The sequence below is a fragment of the Styela clava genome, chromosome 7 (assembly GCF_964204865.1).
Source record: "Styela clava chromosome 7, kaStyClav1.hap1.2, whole genome shotgun sequence".
Taxonomy (NCBI): domain Eukaryota; kingdom Metazoa; phylum Chordata; class Ascidiacea; order Stolidobranchia; family Styelidae; genus Styela; species Styela clava.
Genome location: NC_135256.1, coordinates 8159910 through 8178240, shown reverse-complemented (window position 1 = coordinate 8178240; position 18331 = coordinate 8159910). Strand labels below are relative to the sequence as shown.

The 18331-nt window shown below is 31.6% G+C and overlaps 1 protein-coding gene across 4 annotated transcripts; it reads right to left on the bottom strand.

Moving 5' to 3' along the window:
• Nucleotides 1–1532: 1532 nt before the first annotated feature.
• LOC120328475 (beta-arrestin-1-like) lies at nucleotides 1533–17481 on the bottom strand. Of its 4 annotated transcripts, none has more exons than XR_013477408.1 (15): nucleotides 17330–17481; nucleotides 17053–17083; nucleotides 16752–16812; nucleotides 15866–15910; nucleotides 15088–15185; nucleotides 13992–14093; nucleotides 11860–11987; nucleotides 11471–11606; nucleotides 9385–9542; nucleotides 9041–9178; nucleotides 8570–8656; nucleotides 7155–7313; nucleotides 6813–6840; nucleotides 4991–5052; nucleotides 1533–4529 (listed from the first exon to the last, which is right to left on the bottom strand). XR_013477408.1 is itself a non-coding variant. In XM_039394983.2 (14 exons), exons 1-14 carry the CDS (start codon nucleotides 17350–17352, stop codon nucleotides 4525–4527), a joined length of 1233 nt encoding a protein of 410 aa, XP_039250917.1. In that variant the 5' UTR covers nucleotides 17353–17481; the 3' UTR covers nucleotides 1533–4524. The 4 variants fall into 4 exon arrangements, 2 of the variants coding, with proteins under 2 accessions (XP_039250917.1, XP_039250916.1); XR_005567657.2 differs by having other exon boundaries at nucleotides 1533–2845; XM_039394983.2 differs by lacking the exon at nucleotides 6813–6840.
• Nucleotides 17482–18331: the final 850 nt, after the last annotated feature.

Here is an 18331-nt window from a genome sequence, read left to right as displayed (position 1 = left end):
TTTCCACCAGTAAACGGGGTAATTTTAGATATAATAAAAACCTCGCTGAAGAACACTAAGCTCATCTATCTCATTAAAAACACTATAAATTATGATTTGTCCTCTTATTTGGTCTGTAATATATTCGTTTCTAACCTTACATTTTTTTGTAGTGCGTGGGCGGGGGGGGGGGGGGGTGGGGGGGGGGGTGGCGATGAAGTTGTATAAACTACTGTAGGGGGGCGATGGTCAAAAAAGTTTGGGAACCACTGCACTAGACTATACTGGCCTAAAACACGATTGTGCGGCACGGGCTATCTCAGATTCTACACTTATGGCCTCTTGTATAAAGAGGACATTTAGGCTATGACAAACCCTTTTTTGAGTCCTATGGTGTCGGGGCCATTATTAGATTCAGCAATTTTGCTGTCTTTCTTCAATTATTAGGTATATTACATCATGTGTGCATGCTTTATATGACATCCCTTCCAATTACTTTCAACATTTTACTGACTTTGCATATTTTTGATGAACGCACTTGATTCATACGAGCATTTATTTTGCCTGTGAATTTGATTCATATTACCTGTTATTTTTGCTGATATTATGGTATTTTACTGTGATATTTATATACACGGTGCTGTGATGTTTTTCTACTTGTCCGTGTTAATTGATTTGTTTGCGTTATTTGATATGTATGAATCAATCAACGCAATTTAATTTCCTAAGTTATTTTGTAAGTGTGAATTCAAAAAGAAAGCTGACTAATTCACACAGAATTTTAACTGGATATCGGAGGGAAAACACCCCAGTGATATGTCTGCAAGTTGTGTAGGTGTCGAAATAATCTCAAACGGCATTTCGAAATCGTGTGAGCAATGAGCATTTTTCGAAGTTACAGGATTCGTGAACGTAGCAAAATGACAACACCTAGAGTGAAAAAATTGATAGAAGTTTCATTTTTTGTTCTAATTGGATTGAAGCTTCTTTTATATTCAAGATGGCTGCTCAAAATATTGCTAATAACACTCTGTTCTGTCCCGTAATATTGATTCAACGGAATGTACTGGATCTGGATTAGATTTTGAATAGGGCCGACTCTCAACTTGGAGAGATTCACTCGAGTTGGTGACAAAACACGAATCGTTGGAAATCTCGGTCGTTATGAACGAATCGATTTGCGCCGAACTTATCCTGCGCACACCAATATTTTCTATAGTGTCTGTGAGTCCGATAAACAACTAATGGCACCTTATCCATGACTGGACAAAATTCAAATTTGGCTACTTGGGAATAAAAATTGTTGTAGGGTGTGTCGACAAAACGTTTGTTTTCTTCGTCAACACCAACAATTTACATGCAATATGAATGTGTTGGCATATTATTCTGTGTCACAATTCCCGAAGAGTGTTTGAGTAATCAAGTAGTCACGAAAATCTTAAGTAAAGTGCAATAGACATACTTATGCTATAGACACAATACAAATCATGGTGCTTCATTTATGAAGCTGATTACAAGCTATAACCCAAGCAGGAGCCATTAATACTCACGAGTAGAGAGAGCAAAAGATTTGCAGTCTTTTCTTAATTTTAAATCACAAAAACATGTTAAAATATCTGGCTCCAAATAACAAGTCATAATAATACACAATACAATATCATCAATAGGTACAACACCGAAAACATTGATATTATTAGAATAGGAAGGTGCAACCAGTGTGGCAAAAGAATCAAACAAGGAATCCTGATTACCACACGATTAATGTGGTACAGAATATTCTAGTTTCCATTGCAGCAATTTCAAACTTTTTCATATAAGCAATTGTAACATACGCCTTGAAAAGTTTGAACGATGAATATACTGTAACGCAAAACACAATATAAGAAAATCATTGCTGTATACTGAAATCTGTGTATCATGAAATAAGCTCCAACAAGTGTTGCCTATTATTATCAGCATTTATATTAAGAATGAATTTCTATGTACACGTTTATGATATTATACACAGGAAATAGTAAAACACCTTCTTGGAAAGCAATCATAACAAAGAAACAAACATCAAATACAATAAATATTCAAATTGTTAAGCAAGACATGGTTATATAACCATATATAATAGGATAATATGCTCAATTAAATTCAACCAAGAATGGACCCTTGTTACAACATATACCATTAAGTGCGCTGCTACTACACTCGATACATGTTTTTAAAATAGGGAAGTTAGCGAATTATGGACAGCGAAGATTACACTTAAATTTGGAAATTTTACCAAACAATTAGAGATTTTCAAAAATCAAAATGGTTTAGGAATTGCACTATGATACACAATTTGAAATAGATTCAAATACAGATGTAAAACAGAGAGATTATTAGACATTTTGGGGCAACATTACCTCCTGGCATCCTCTGTGAAATTGACAAAAATCTACTTGAGTTCTCATGGTTATGTCAAATAAAATAATACATACAAAGCGACAAAAAATTGAAGCATCTTAATGTCAAAAGCTTCAACAACAAAAGTGAAAAAGGGTTACTGCATTTTGTGAGCGAATCAACATCAAATCATAGTATTCTTTATTAAGATAGAAAAATGACAAATCGATTGTACAATTGCTTTCCAGAAGTTCTTTTCATAAGATAAAAGATATCAAAACATTTGTCTAACTAATAATAAGGATGGAAACCATACATATAAACTATTATACTGAAGACAATGATCAACAAATTATACTTCTTTCGAATTCATTTAAATGAAGTTTACACTTTATCAACAAGCTCCTCCGCAGCTTGAGTAAGGAAAGTTGAACTCGGTTTCAAGAAATGTAGCCGGAAAACAGATGCAAAAAATCGATTTAGGTTGTTTCTGAATAATAAAAGCAAGAAAAAAGTCTGAGGATGTTCATTGCACTTATAGACGGAACAAAAATATGACAATCTAACCGACGCCAAATCAATGTGGAGCAGCCAGCAGGGGGAACTATATGAATATATAACCAACAAAAATTTCGATCAAAGTAAAAAAGGAATTTTATATCTAATAGTATCCACTGCTTCATTTTTGATTTAAATCTTTAAAAAGTAAGTCATGGAGTCATGATAGAGACCTTGTGTAAGTAAGACAAATGCTACCATTAATGATTGGTGGCGCCAGCGAAATTCTGACTTTGGACACATTAGATGATAACTTTATTCTTCTAATGATCAAATAATATATTGAATATGGACTAATTTTACAGGAACTTCCTTTGAATGACGTAATACATGATTGCTCTCTGTGACATGGAGAAGAGGTTTTTTGCAAAGCAACGAAAAAATGTGTAAATAGCTATCAACTTTTGTAGCCCTTATGGAAAGCAAAAAACTGCCAAATGTAAAATATACTGAATGCCAGGTATTAAAGACTCGGCAAGTTTGTTAGTTATTTATCGAAGAGACAAATCATAGAAAAATAATAGGGCAGAAATAAAAAGAACAAAATAATACAATACACATGCAGCAATCATGTTTCTTGTTAAGAGAAATATAAAAGACCATACAAGAAACAGAAATAGGTGCTCTTAAATACAGTACATTCAAATTCATTCTTTTATAGAGCAAATGATGTGTTAATATAGTTCAATAATGAAAAGTTCTGATTTGCAATTCATTTCCGATATTGATTCCAAATTGATAAAAAGTGCAAAAGGATATAACACATTTTAATGCCTAATCTTTCTGAACAAATTCTTCACATGGCTCACTCAGGCGAGTTGAAGGAGGGCAGAACATAAGAACAATGTGAGCTTTCTGCTATAACAACTAAAGTGGTTGTTTTCATCAAGTATTTATGAGAAATATAATAAATATTGAAATAAAAAAATTTGGTTACTCGACTAATCCAAATTAAGGTTCCTATAATTGTGACAGATGTAGGGCAGAATGCGAGTTCAATCAATGTGTATGTAATGTGAATTTGAGACATTCTGAAACCTCACTACGATATTTACTGCAAATTCAACAAGTGTCAAATTCAGTATTCTCGTTATTTACCTAGGCCCCAAATCTGGCCTGGCACAAAGTTCATAACAGTTTCCCATGGACATAAAGTTTACAAAGTAGGAACCCATTGTAATACTTGTGTATAAGCTGTAGATGGACCATGCCTACTCACACTACAAGACATGCATAAATAATATATGTCACATAGCATGTAGATGATAAAATAAATCCGCTATCATTTTATAGTTTGTCATGCATGTTATACTGAAGAACTGGGTGTGAACAACAGACCCTGAGTTTTAGAAAGTTTCATAGAACAGAGAAAAAAAAAACTTTTGCCTAAATTTGTAAAGTAAAAATAACTCTGATCTATGTACAAATTGTGTCCATTTTAACTACTGCCAATAATTTAACAAACATGAAGACGTTTAAATGATGAAACAATTATGCAAGACACAATGGATAACAATACAGTCACGACGAGCTGTTGTATAGCATTCATGCAGCGATAGAGTCCATTCAGTTGTGGCGGCACTCTCGATGAATAGTAAAATATTCATTCCATTAAACTAGAACAAAAAATGAAGACAAATCTTGTCAAATAGTAGAATGCTTCCCAGAGTTAAATTCAAACATCAGTACAATTCAAAACTGCATGGGATTTGAGCCTAAGTTGTTAAGCCAACATGGTTAGGTCCAATGAACTAACCATTGCTAACTGGTGCAAGATTGGATGGGTAACCATTCACTGCTAAATAATTAAATAAAATATAATAGCCGCAAAATTAGTAGAATAACAGCAATTCATATTTAGTTATTTTGTTTGAAATAAAGATGGCCATGGGGGTTTTTGCTGCCAATGATCGTTGGCAACGCGAAAATCAAAACTATTAGAAACCTTTAGTAACCCTCACAAATGTTACAATACCACAATGCTTTTATTTACAATTTGTACATGAGGATGCTCTATGTACCATATACAATAAAATATGCCACAAGTAACAGTGAATGTCTATTTTTTATTACAAACCTGCGGGATCTCCTTTTAAACGCATGCGGGCAAAATCTTCAAAAACTATATCATCTGGTTCTCTGTTGCAAGAAAAGAAAAACAAATATTAGTTTAACATAGAAAAAAGAGCAACTCTAGACACAAATATACGGCACTCCGGAATTATTCGTACCAAGATGACGCACAACCTGAACAACCCCAACCTGGTACACATACTATGTTCAGGTTGTGTGCCATCTTGGAACTAATACTTCGGGAGCACCAAATATACAATACTTGAATGAAGTTGGTTAGGTAAACTTCTCGAAAGCTGGGAAGTCACCTCGGGCATATCGCACAAACCGAGAACACATGTTTGAATTCCGGTAGACAAGATTCGTCGATGAGACATGGACTTCGGAACTATGGGTCGCAGAAGTGACCTGAGATGTCAAACACTAAGTTTAATAATGAAATTTTCGACGATACGAAGGCTTGCTTGCGATTATGCGAGACATGCGACCGTGCTGCTAACATTATGATCTATCCATCATACATATAAAAACATCCAAAACCAAGCGGGAGATTAGAAATATACATTTAGTAAAATTACAATGCATCATGCAGTGAAATACAAAGATTAATCAGCATCTGCTGCATCAGTACTCTGAAATTTAAATATTGAATTTTTTTTCCCCACCAGCAAGTAGGTTAAGTTACGCATTAAACTAGATCTAGAAGTAAATTTCCAAAAAATAAACTAAATTATTGAAATAATGCCTTTCTAAATCTAAAATCAAGCAGAAGTAGAGTAACAAAAAATGTGGGCTCCGAAGCAAGGAGTGAATGGAGAATCTTTTCGATACATACACACATATTTAGGTTGTCTTTTTTATGTGTTTGCCGACAATATAGTAAATTGAAGAATATTTTCCGATCCACACTGATTTTGTACTTGAAGTTTCTCATTTTGATAATTTTTCTTTAACACCTTTGATTACTGGGGCATTTACGTCTTGTCTACCGGTTGTGATTCATTCTAACATTATTTTTCATGTATTTTTATTTTAGAGAAGGCTTAAGATAATAGTTCTGCGATATGCCAAACAACTGGAGTTGGAAATGCTGTAGGTTCATCGACATTCTACACTCTGGGTGAAGTGGAACACATGTCTTGATCAAGTTCAGCTTTTAGGAGATAGTCAAAATCGTTCACTGAAACTGGACAATTTGACCAAAAATACGGAATTCCGCAATTTTTTTACAAACAGAATCCAGAAATTGAAAGATCCTGACTCTTCTTAACAATGGTAGGTGAATAACCCACAAACTTTTGGCTTCGTCTGTTCATTCAATTGTGAAAAGTAGGTGAAACAAAGTTCTAGTTTTCAATTTCTGGGATTGGGATGTCCATAGTACTAGCTCAATATTTAAAATTTGGGATAAATAAATTCTCGAGAATTGGAAGTGTATCTGTTTCATAATTCCTATTACAAACTAATATTCTTCATTATATGACATATTACGAATGGGTGAAGTTTCAATATAATTAAAAGGCTTGAACCTTTGTACAAAATTTGTTATTCTTTCATCTTCATGGAAAATTTTCCGAAAAAAATCTGAAATTGTTTCATTTCTACATCTTTCCAAAATAGTGTTACTGTAGATAGTTAAAATGGCTTAATGATGTTCGATTTATTACTAGTTGTACATCTATATCAGGAACTACATTATGAACCACAGTTCTCTGTTAATGGACAAAGCTATGTGCCTTACAATTATAAATACAAGGGTCATTTCATTAGAAAATTAGATATGGACATCCCTATTCCCAGACGCGAAAAAGATATACAAAATGCACCTGAATTCTTCAATCTACGGGCTGCGCTCTAGTTTCCAATCGAATTCAGCAAAAAATTGAAGGAAAATTAACACAATGTCTCAACTGCAGACATGTATTGATTAGTTTGTGATTGACTAAGGTTAGCATTGTATAGCAAGTATAGCATCTGCTGCTTATATCTAAATGCTACTACGTGTATACACAATAATTACATTATCAGTCATGATAACAAATCTATCTATGGCCAAGTTTGAATGATGAAAAAATTGACTGTATTCATAATTGACTGTCATTCAAATTTATATGTAAGTACATGGCCAAGCGATCTATGCAATTTACCACATGCATCAATCAACTTACTTAGAGTCGAAAGAAATAAGATTGGGTTCCAATGCTTGATCAGCCTGGTTTTCTGTTTTGTCACACTCTGACGTAGGTAGAGATTTGTCATCCTTCGAATCAATTTCAGGTTCGGGCATGGGATGCATCAGAGTTACTGGTAATTCAAGACTGCATTCTCTGTATGGAATAAAATTACAGAAACATGAAAGGTACTGTATAACTTATAAAACCAGCTACATATGAAAATCGTTAATAGTTTATATTGATCTGGAAATAGGAAAGTTAATAAGATAGCCCTATGATATGATGAAACATGCCTGTCATCCAGTTATGTGCGCAGTAAGGAGCTAATTTATCTCTCAGATTCATATACATTGCCAGCTAAAGATAACATTACTAATTTTTTCAGTGAGGAAATCATACAAGACTGCTTGATCATAAACTGGTATATGCCCTAAATAATGGAAATAATATAGGGGACGCGGTTGTGCATAACTAAATAAAAGCAAAAGCATAATTAAATCTGATCAAAGAGTCAGGTGCAATCCTAGTTTTAATCTGTTAATATAATAATCCAACAGGATCCATTTAGCAAAATCAATACATGTAACTTTACTCATAAAACCATAATTACACTGCAGAAGTTGTAATTATTTAAATTCTTAGAACAATTTCCGAATTACTTGCATTTATTCCAGAGTTTATTTACTCTGAATTCCTAGATTCAATTTTCTCTGGCGCAAGAATTGAATTGAAATTCTATTACTAAAGAACAAATTCTAATACTGTAACAACAAAAACAGATCATTCGTGAAATCTATTTCGATTGAAAAGTGAAAGAATATTGTAATTGAAATCTAACACAAAGTTATAAATTCCCAGTATTTCCCATTAAAAAAATGAATGAAAATATTGGCCACGCTCTGTTGCACATGACTGGTCTAAAACTCAAGTTCCAACAGAGTCATATCAATTGGTGGTTTGATTAACTTGATTCTAATAAAATAGAATATCCTTGATGGGCGTTTGCAGTATGTAAAATGATCTCACTGACGTTCATGCATACAATTCAAAGAATCGAGGCAACCTCAACAACAAAATTAATTTGGCAATATTAAGTTCTGTATGAAATTCACATAAAAAATGTTTAGAGACGTAGGATGTTTCCAAAATGACGTACTTATCATTATTATGGAGGATTTAAAAGCATAAATTTCAAAGAAAGACGTAGTTATAATACAAAATATGAAATTATAGACATGAGCGAGTCCAATGTAACAAATGTCAACAATAAATAGTACGCAAATGTTGTCTTCCAAGTTCAAACACAAATCAAAATTTAGCATCTATGCTAGTAAATCTCCTTTGGGGCATGAATGCTTTTACCATCAACATAAAAATTTTAATTTTATAGCCTAAAACAAAAAACTAACCCGCCAAGACCACCAATAACAAGTTTAACTTTGACTTTGTACTGAACAATGATGCCAAGATTTTCTCGGGGAACTCCGTCCTTTATTCTGAAAAATTGAAATAATGTTAACACAAGCAACGAGCAAGCAATATATAAAATATTCACACAAAGTATCAGGCAAGACGAAACACATGGTCAAAATCTTTCCTTCTATATGTTTTCTTCATTATAGTTCTATTGAATAATTAGTAACTCTGAAAGCAATCCAACCCCACTTCTTATCTACAATGAACAAACTAACACATAAATTCCACTTTCCATGTTCTAAACAAATTTCTACACAAGCATTTACTGGCTTGGAATGGACATGAATATAAAACAGTTGCCCAATCAATGACCCAAATAACCATAGCACTACTCTCCATTATTTGAAGTCACGATATGGCAAACAACAATGGACAAATTAAGTTTTAGGTTTTGATCCTCTTACATTGTACTGGATGCAAGATTTGTGTCTTCGTGTTTCAATTGTCCATCAAGAGCAAGACCCCTCTTATCTTTATTATTGCTTAGAATCGGACAGATTTGATATACTTTGCACAGTGTCGAACTTGGTGCAACCTGGTCACTGTAAAAGTTTATTGAAAGATTTAGAATATGTAGTCATGAAGAGTATACCACTCATAAATATGATGAATTTAACTGAAAACGAAAATTTCAATTAGCTTAATTTAATAAAAGAAAAACTAATTTCCTTTATGGGTGCATATCAACAGTTTATTGCTTAGTTACACTCTGAAATTGAAAGAAAAAACAAACTGATAAGTAACTTACTCTGCTTCGATAGACGCAACAGGACATTTGTACTGTGCACTTGAAAAAAGACAAATGTCTGCAAATTGTCGAACAAAAATTTTAATTTTTTTTACAGTTTTTGATGAATTGTTTGTAACTTGAACATTAACATTGATCGTTTCTCCGTGGTAGTATAGCTGAAATAGAAAATGTATATGTAGTTTAGTATGTGTATGAACCAGTATGTTGGGAACCTATTAGCTGATTGAATAATTTGAATACAATATTAAAAAAGATCAGATATACCTTTTCCATAAAATATCTATGTTTGTGGAATTTTACATCTACTTAATAGTTTCCCTACTGTGCAGATTTGAGGTTTTTCGATTGTCATGGGCCCATGGCCAACGACAATCTAGTGATAACACTGTCACATAGATAAACTCATGGAGATTTGTGGTGTAGTGATTGTATGATAATCCATGCACTATCATATTCAAACAATAAAGTTTAAAAAAGGTTTCACAGAAATAAATATGAGACACGAATAGCATGGTATGCATTACATATAATTCCTATCTGTTACTACAGATAGATGTCTGCGTAACTGATGTTACAGGGATACTTGAATGAGACGATACTAAATATAAACATTAAACACATAAGTATTATATTGCTAAAATGTCAGAAAACAGTTGTGCATTTTAGGAAATTACACCAGAAAGCCTAAGGGACCAGGAAACAGTACAGTCATGCCGAGTATATCATGTTTTATTCCGTAAATAAATTTTCTATATGAATATTCAAAAAACTCAGGTATGGACCTAACAAAATACTACCATAAGACTTTCATATTGTTGGGAGCGAATATGATAACTTTGTGCGTAGAAGGAAGTAGATGCCAGTAAATTGAAACCAGGGAAGCTGGAAATTAAATAACGGTAAGGAACGTCTGTGAGAATCATATTGTTGAAAACCTGATATTCGCAGTATGACTTTTTAAATCACAAATATAAAGAAAATTCAGTTTTGTGAGCATTGGAGTTTATTGTTCGAATTGTAATAAGTGATAAATTAAGCTTTTTTTTCAAAATGAAACTATAAATTAGATAGATTGTTGTAGTTTTTCAACTCTGAATCAAATGCAAATTTCAGAACAATTAACATTTCAAGCATAAAATGATTGTGACATGCTGGCAATATTAACTATATGAAAACAAACACTTTATGGCAAATTTTCAGAAAAAGTTTATAAATTGACAATTAAGTTTCAATTCTTAATGAGAAGATGTTGTAAACCACCCAAGTCATTAAATCTATATACATTAATGATTTTATTCACATGAATATGATATTTGAATTTTAAAAGTTATTTAAATAAATTAATACATTTCTCATTTAAATATGATTTAAGTTTATTGCGCATTTAAGATTGTATACCAAAAATATATTTCCAGAATGTACTTGGAATAGATAAAAAGTCAAATCCAACCATTCCTGATAGTAACAAAAGACTGGTATAATAAATACAAAAAAAAATCCATCAAAACTGATCAATTAAATTTTTGTTGACCCTCTACACAGATAGTGTTATTATAGTGATTTCAGTGAAATGTCATGAGCAAATCCAATCCTAACATTGTTCTCCCTAAGGGACTGTGCTATTGATTTTCTTTTCTTGATATATTGTATTCTGGTCGAGAAATTCAATCATGTATATCAAACTGAAACAGAGCAGTTCACAAACCATCATACTTTCTACTGTCTTGAGATTCTATTTCTTGGCAGTCTGATGAATTTATATTATTATTTATTTTAAAATTTTGTGTCAAAGTCTATAAAGTAAAATAACATATTGGCAAAATTATGGTACATTATTTATACACAGGCCATTTAAAATACACTTAAGATCATTTCTCTTTGAAATTCCCAGTACTATTTTGGCCATACAATTATTAATACTGATCTACAAAGCCAACTCAAACATGTTTTTTTTTAATATAGGTCATGCCGGGCCATTAATGGATTATGTTTACAAATCTGACTCTTGAATATTGAAATAAATGCTAAATATAGAATACATGATTCAAAAATAGGGAAAGGTCTTACAAAACAAATCACTCACTTCTTTGTCCAATGACGCTTCCAAGCAAAGCGGTTTGTCGCTCATTAAAAAATCTTTTCTAATTTCTCCAGTAGGTTGTGGACCTTGTTTGTCTGGTGCATACTGGACTTTTCGTATGGCCAGTCTTACTGAATTTCTGAAAAATAATGAGAATGGTTAAGAGGGAATCATTTCTGCTTTATAAAAGTATGACATTCTAAGAAGTCTTCCATCAAGTGATGTCAATTTCATATATGAAAATTTACCTAAAAATTAAAAAAACATGTTCATGTTTTGGACTGTTGCATATCTGATACTCAAATTAAAAATTGGAACAAGTACTTGCCAATCTGTGGAAACAGCTTAAGACAATGATACTAAAACAGTGATAAGAATTGAATAAAACAAACCTTTTATGCAGTTTATCTTCTGCTTCCTCTGCAACGTATGTTTTCAACTCATAGTCGACTCCACATGGTTTTCCAGTGTCTCCTGGTGCTGGTTGTAAAGTTACTGAGCATGGTGAATGAGCTGGGATCTAAGTGTATGAAAGAAATACAATCACATGGAAGTTCTAACAACATAAATCTTGATCTAAATACACAGACAGACGAAATTTACGTAACTATTGTAATTGTGACATTCTTAGCAATGGCATCTTCCTCAAGTGTGTGACTATTAATTTCCTTTAATTGAAGATTGACTATAAATGTTTGAAGTGTATTCTTAGAATGAAGATGATGTCAAAAAACTTCAGTTTGAACAAAAGTTGAAATCAACGCTATTCGAAAAAAGGTATGAACTTAACTTTATTATAATTTGAGAAACTGTCAACTTGAAAATCTTAGGAGAAGAGTGGTTCCAAAATAAAAATATTTTTTTAATTATAAGTGTACAATTACAGTCATCCTACAGTGATTAAAAAGATTAACACGATTAAATTTAAGATGCTGATGAAAGATGGTCTTTCAAAGAATTTCACCAGAATAAAATATTATGCATCCAAAATGTTGTATTAAATATATACGTACAAAACACGTACAAGTGAACAGATCGCAGTACAACATACCATTACCAACAGACAGTGTGATCGGGGTTTCAATTATTTTTCCAAAACTGTCAGGGGTTAGAGTGATTACTGGTCATTAAAAAAACATAGTTTTGTTTATTTTTTCAGTCAGGTCAAGACACCTGATGGTAATTCTTATGCGATAAGATTCTGCCAGTTCATAACTAATTCATGTGTGGTCTGTCGTGAGCTGTAATAAATATTGATAAGCATAAGCCTATCCATGTATGTAAATATTGGAATGTACCATTTGTTTATTTAGCATAAGAAAATCATTAAATTCAATGCAATTCATAAAATACATTAGGTCTGATATTGAAAGAGTAAAAAAAAATTACATTTAAATAATCAGATTGATTAAAGTTTCTATGAAATTTTCCTTTTTGCAGTGAAACTGACAAACTTCACTCAAGAAAATTCCAACCAGGTTTCTTTGGAATATTTGGCTGTGTGTTTGGCTTCCCTCTCCATTATAAATACTACTAGTTTATAAATATATATAAATAAAAAACCAATCTTAAATAATCAATTTCAGAGAAATTGTGAAATAAAGTTTCAAAAAATATATATATCTTCAGCCAAAATATAATGACTTTTTTATTATTTTTGAATACTATTATTTGAAATTTCATTAAACATACAATAGTATAAACGAAAGAAATGAAAGATCATGGTATTGTGGACAAATTTCTACAAACTATTGCTAAGATAAAAAACCCAAAATCTATGAAGCATTTTCATATTATCTTTATACATACAGGAAGTGCAGCATTTCTCTGCATGGAAAAAATACAATAATGAAATTCGAATGAAAAAATTCCAATTACGTATAGTACCATCGCGCCATACACATGACTTATGGAATACAGAATATGTGTGGTACTGATCGATTACAGGTTTGAAGCTCATATTGCTATCTTTCGAATTGTTTTAACATTCATTTGGGCTAAACTAAGCTAAACTTAACATATATTTTAAAATATGCATATTAAAATCCACAGAGGGAAAGGAAAGTTCATTTGAATTCTATCATCTCATACCATTTCCAGTTATGAAATTAAAGTAATTCAGGTACCGATTAAGCGATATTATTGCCAATGTGTGTGATAAGAATAAACTATTTAAACAAACAAATGGGGTATTTAAATAATTTTACGATTCTATAAACCACAAAGATTGTCCGGTATGTGTACTTGGAAACACCATAAAAAGGTAATTTTCCAGAAATATTCACATTAATGTATTATATCAAATACCTACTCTCCCATTAAAAGAATTTGAAGTGAAGTGAACCTTATTTATATATTTTGATTTGGTTTTCTTAAAAAAAACACTGAGCAACAAGGTCTAAAGCAACTCACTGAAAACAACAACACCATATTTAAATAAATACTAACAATAATCAAGAAGTTAGAGTATTTTTGCATTAAATGCTACCAAGCAAGCATTAAATTATGTTGTTAAAAGAAATACCTCAATGAAAAATGGATATGCGTTTGATCCAAGCTTTTTCATCAATCTTTCTTGCAACCTTGTTTTTGGTTTCTTCTCATCATCATTCTCTGGTGGATAAACCTAATAAAACAAAAATAATGGATGATTTTGATATAAAAGTTTAACCGTGTGAAAATATGCTGTAAAAATTATTCTAAAAAATCAAAAATGGCATATAAAAAATATGATCATATTATATCCTACAAAATAGCACCTTTGAGAAATAACTAAAGTGTTTCTTCCAAAAATCCAAAATGTTGGTTGTATAGTAGACTAAGTATAGCAAATTATATATATGATCAACGATGGTCCAGGGCACAGGAGTACAAGAATTGTCTACTGGTGACGGAAGTTGCATCAACACAAAAAAAACAATTGAACAATGTACTGAACCAGAATGGTAATTCAAAATATAGATATTGTTAGTAGCCTACTATTTATTAGTCATGCTGCTCATTAGTTTGTAAAAGTTAAGCTCGCATGATGAATGAATGAAATCAATATTGTCACATATACAGTATTAATAACATGTATTGTAAAAAGCAAGAACTGGTAATTGGGGATTTAAAGGGGAAAACGCTAACAGTATAAAGTTCAGAGAAGAACATGTTTAAGGAGAATGCTCATACAAAAATAAAAATGCAGCCTTATAGTAATCCTCTAAAAATAGATTATCGGTCCTAAATGTAAGCAAGAGATGAAATGTGGAGTTTGTTGCCAATGTCTGTGCCAAAATACAAGGTATACCAATGTTAATGTAGACTCATTGTTCATTGAACACACAAATTACTCGCAGTCTCTATCCTAGTGACATACCTATCTGAATGATTTGAGTCACATGTGGCATCATGCGCAACAAGCATATGGGAGAAAATATTGACTGACATTATTTTAGAAATGAAAAGTATTTCATGAAAATAAGTTCTCCAAGATTGCATATATACAGTTTGTGTGTTTATTAGAGAAAAACGACAATAATATTATATTATCAGACCCAATTTAGATCGTATGAAATTCCTCTGAAATTCCAAATTTACCACTAACATATACCAGTTATAAGACAAAAGTAGCATACTTGTTTGGTTGCTGTATAAAAATCTTTTCTAAAGGTCAATCCCAATACATCAAGATCTTCTCTTCCATATCGAAAAGCACATAGCAGTTTTGCAAAAACTGAAATTAATAATAATGATCTGATAATCAATAATAATATCATTCAGGTAGTGGTGACTGATAATTTACAGCAAACTGGGAATCAGAAAGTGTGTGAAATTGGGAATCGATGTAGACTGTAGTGTACCATAAAAGAATTATTGATTATTCTATTTTATTGAAAACAAAGAGGTGTTACACCTTTGCCCAAAACAAAGCTCTAAAAGAGCTTCCATTCATATTCACAAATACATAATAGATAATGCAGAGAAATAACATTGTAGAAATTCAATTGAATCATGATTTTGTGACAATATTAAAATATTAGAAATAAAAAATTGTTACAAAAAAGTATTTCATTCATTATATCCAACTCAGTATAAATATACCCTTAGTCGATGAATTCAACTCCAGTTTGAAAGTTCAAAATTTTTATATTAAGATTGAAAATGATATGCAAAAAGAAGCATCTATTAACCCCTACCCAAAAAAGCACAGTGTTTTTCAAATTTTTGTCTTTTTACACTGCTAACCTCAACTTAAATTTTTTGAAGACATAGGAAATATGCAAAGTAAGGTACCCTAATACTTTTGTGTGAAAATGAATGAAGTAGCAGAGAAATTCGGACAGTCATATGATATCAAACAAATACATACTATTCCTTGAAAATGAATCTGAAATATTAATGTTCATATCTCACCTTTCTTTCCTCTCAAATATTCTGGATCAATGAGTACGACACCATCTGAAGATAAATATTAATATTTAATATGCCACCACCTTACGAATGTGATGGTTTTGTCTTTTCTCAATCTCAAGAAAATGTGACAGACAATTTACAGATTACATACACCTAATTAACATATACACAATGACAAAATGAAATTATAGTTAAAATACCACCAGATGACATGATCAATAATTATAAGGGAGCATTGGCAATGTGCTATGTATTATACATGTGTTAGTACGGTATGTGAAAATATCAGTTTTGTCATTCTCCAAAATTATATATATATAAATGTGTTTTAGGTTTATTTGTTCCAATCAGACGCCACACATTGCCTCTTGGGATAACCAAAAATATAGCAAAACAGATTAAAGATGGTCAGGCTACCACTTTACTTTTTTTATTTCATGAATTCAACTGAAAAGCAAATTTCAAAGATAACTGAAATTAGTGCTTTATGTCAATTGTCAAATTTAACATTTTCACATTGAAACCATCCTTTGTGCAATTCCATTATACACAGACATGTGGGCATTCTCTTTAATTGTGAATAACAATAGGGATCAAATTATACCAAATTTTTTTACCTAAAATCAAAAATAAACTGGTTACAGCTCTGAAACCCAGGCCCAAAGAGGTTTCAGAACTAGTGATGACTTACTTATTTATTTAAAAACAAGATATTACGGTATGTCGATTTTTTATATTATATTGCCTGGAGTTGGTTTCATAAAAAAGCAATGAATACTTCTAAATGGCTACATATGTATATTGTGCATCAAGAACAGCATTTAAAATCTCACAATTATATTAATCTAGCATGTGAATGTGCAGAAAAAACTATACTTTTTCATACCAATTGGATCTGTTTGTGTGATGTGATCAACGTAATCCCTTTTTCCAAGATAGGCGGTGATCTGCAAATATACTTGAGATTAGAAAAGTCCATATTAATCTCAACAGTGTTATATTATGTGATAACAAAACAACAGTTTTGTTTAAAGATGTTTTAAAAATATTTTGACAAACTCCAAAATTATTGGTCAAAGATTCTTATTAAAATTCTTAATTGCAATTATGAGAATGCTTCAAAAACAACATTCTAAATTCAACGACATTCTGTAACACTTTAAAATTGATATCTGAAAAGTCCTTACCTTTCCGTTTGGGCTGCTCTTCTTGAAGACACTGAAAAATAAAGTTAACACTGTAATGTCAATGACAAGAGGAAAATTTGAAGCATACCCTCGAAATCTAAACAACTAATACTTTATTTTTTGTACATGAGTAAAAATGCTGTCAGTATGATGCTCGACATTTTCACATTGACCATAGATTATTCAATCCCATTACACAGTATACAAACTTATAAAAAACAAAGCAAATCAACATACACAACGCCAGAGTTATAAATAATTCATGAATTTATCCTACCGTGTTCCTCCTGCAGATGCCATTCTACTATGCCTGGATATGTTGGGTATTTGAGAAAAAATGTATCACTTCACCAAACTTGATCCGATAGCTTGAATGAATTTGAGTCTATGTCAATAATAGTCGTACTTACACAATACAGTATTTTAAATCTAAAAATTCAAAATAAATATAGGTTTAAATGAAGACAAATTTATATATATATTACTACACACAGTGGTCTGCCATGCTTTATAAAGCGTCTGGTTCCATGTCACAAAACCAATTCACTAAATGAGCAAGGTGTCAAAAAATCAAGGTGTAAACAATTACCGGTAGGTAGTTCACCGCAACCTGGCTTGAACAACATATTTCATAAGTGCACGACTGAATGAATTGAAATGAATGTCTTACACAAATTAACAATACACACATAGGATAAAAGTTTAGAATCTATGCTATTCTGCTTCATATAAAGTGCCTATCCAGAAGCCTTAATTAAAACAGCTTTCATTAAAAAAAAACAGGAGTAATTTTGTAATCGGAAAATAATAAAAACTTCATTGCAGTTAGCCTGGTTAGTTTGTACAATTATTTCAAGTAAAGGGGAATGCCAAATAACAGAAATTACTTCATGTTATACTGTTGCATTGCCTTATTTAATTTTAAACATCAAAGTTCTATTATGGGAATCTCTGGAATTTGAAATTAATAGTTTTGAATGTGCAATAAAATTATTCGAAAATAACAAACCTAGATTTCATTTACAATTTGATTCTTTGAATAACCAGTTGTTTACTATAATATCATCCAAATACTAAAAAACATTTGGGGGCTAGTCTGCTTTTACACTGCTACAATTGGGCTACAATGCCCAATCTTTGTCTATCTCATAGTCCTGTAGTCGATAACAGATATTCTTTGGCAAAATTGGGTTTGAACAAAATTACATGCACCCATATTGCAGTATATTGTACTGTTATATTATTGTGATTACTTAAATTCAAACTACACAATGTTTTA

Coding starts and splice junctions, on each gene's coding strand:
- LOC120328475 (XM_039394982.2), bottom strand. CDS start 17,352: ATGGCATCTGCAGGAGGAACACG. Junction 9,179..9,384: donor GTTGCGTCTATCGAAGCAGA/GTAAGTTACTTA, acceptor AAACTTTTACAG/TGACCAGGTTGCACCAAGTT. Junction 5,053..7,154: donor CTTATTTCTTTCGACTCTAA/GTAAGTTGATTG, acceptor TTCTTGCAACAG/AGAACCAGATGATATAGTTT.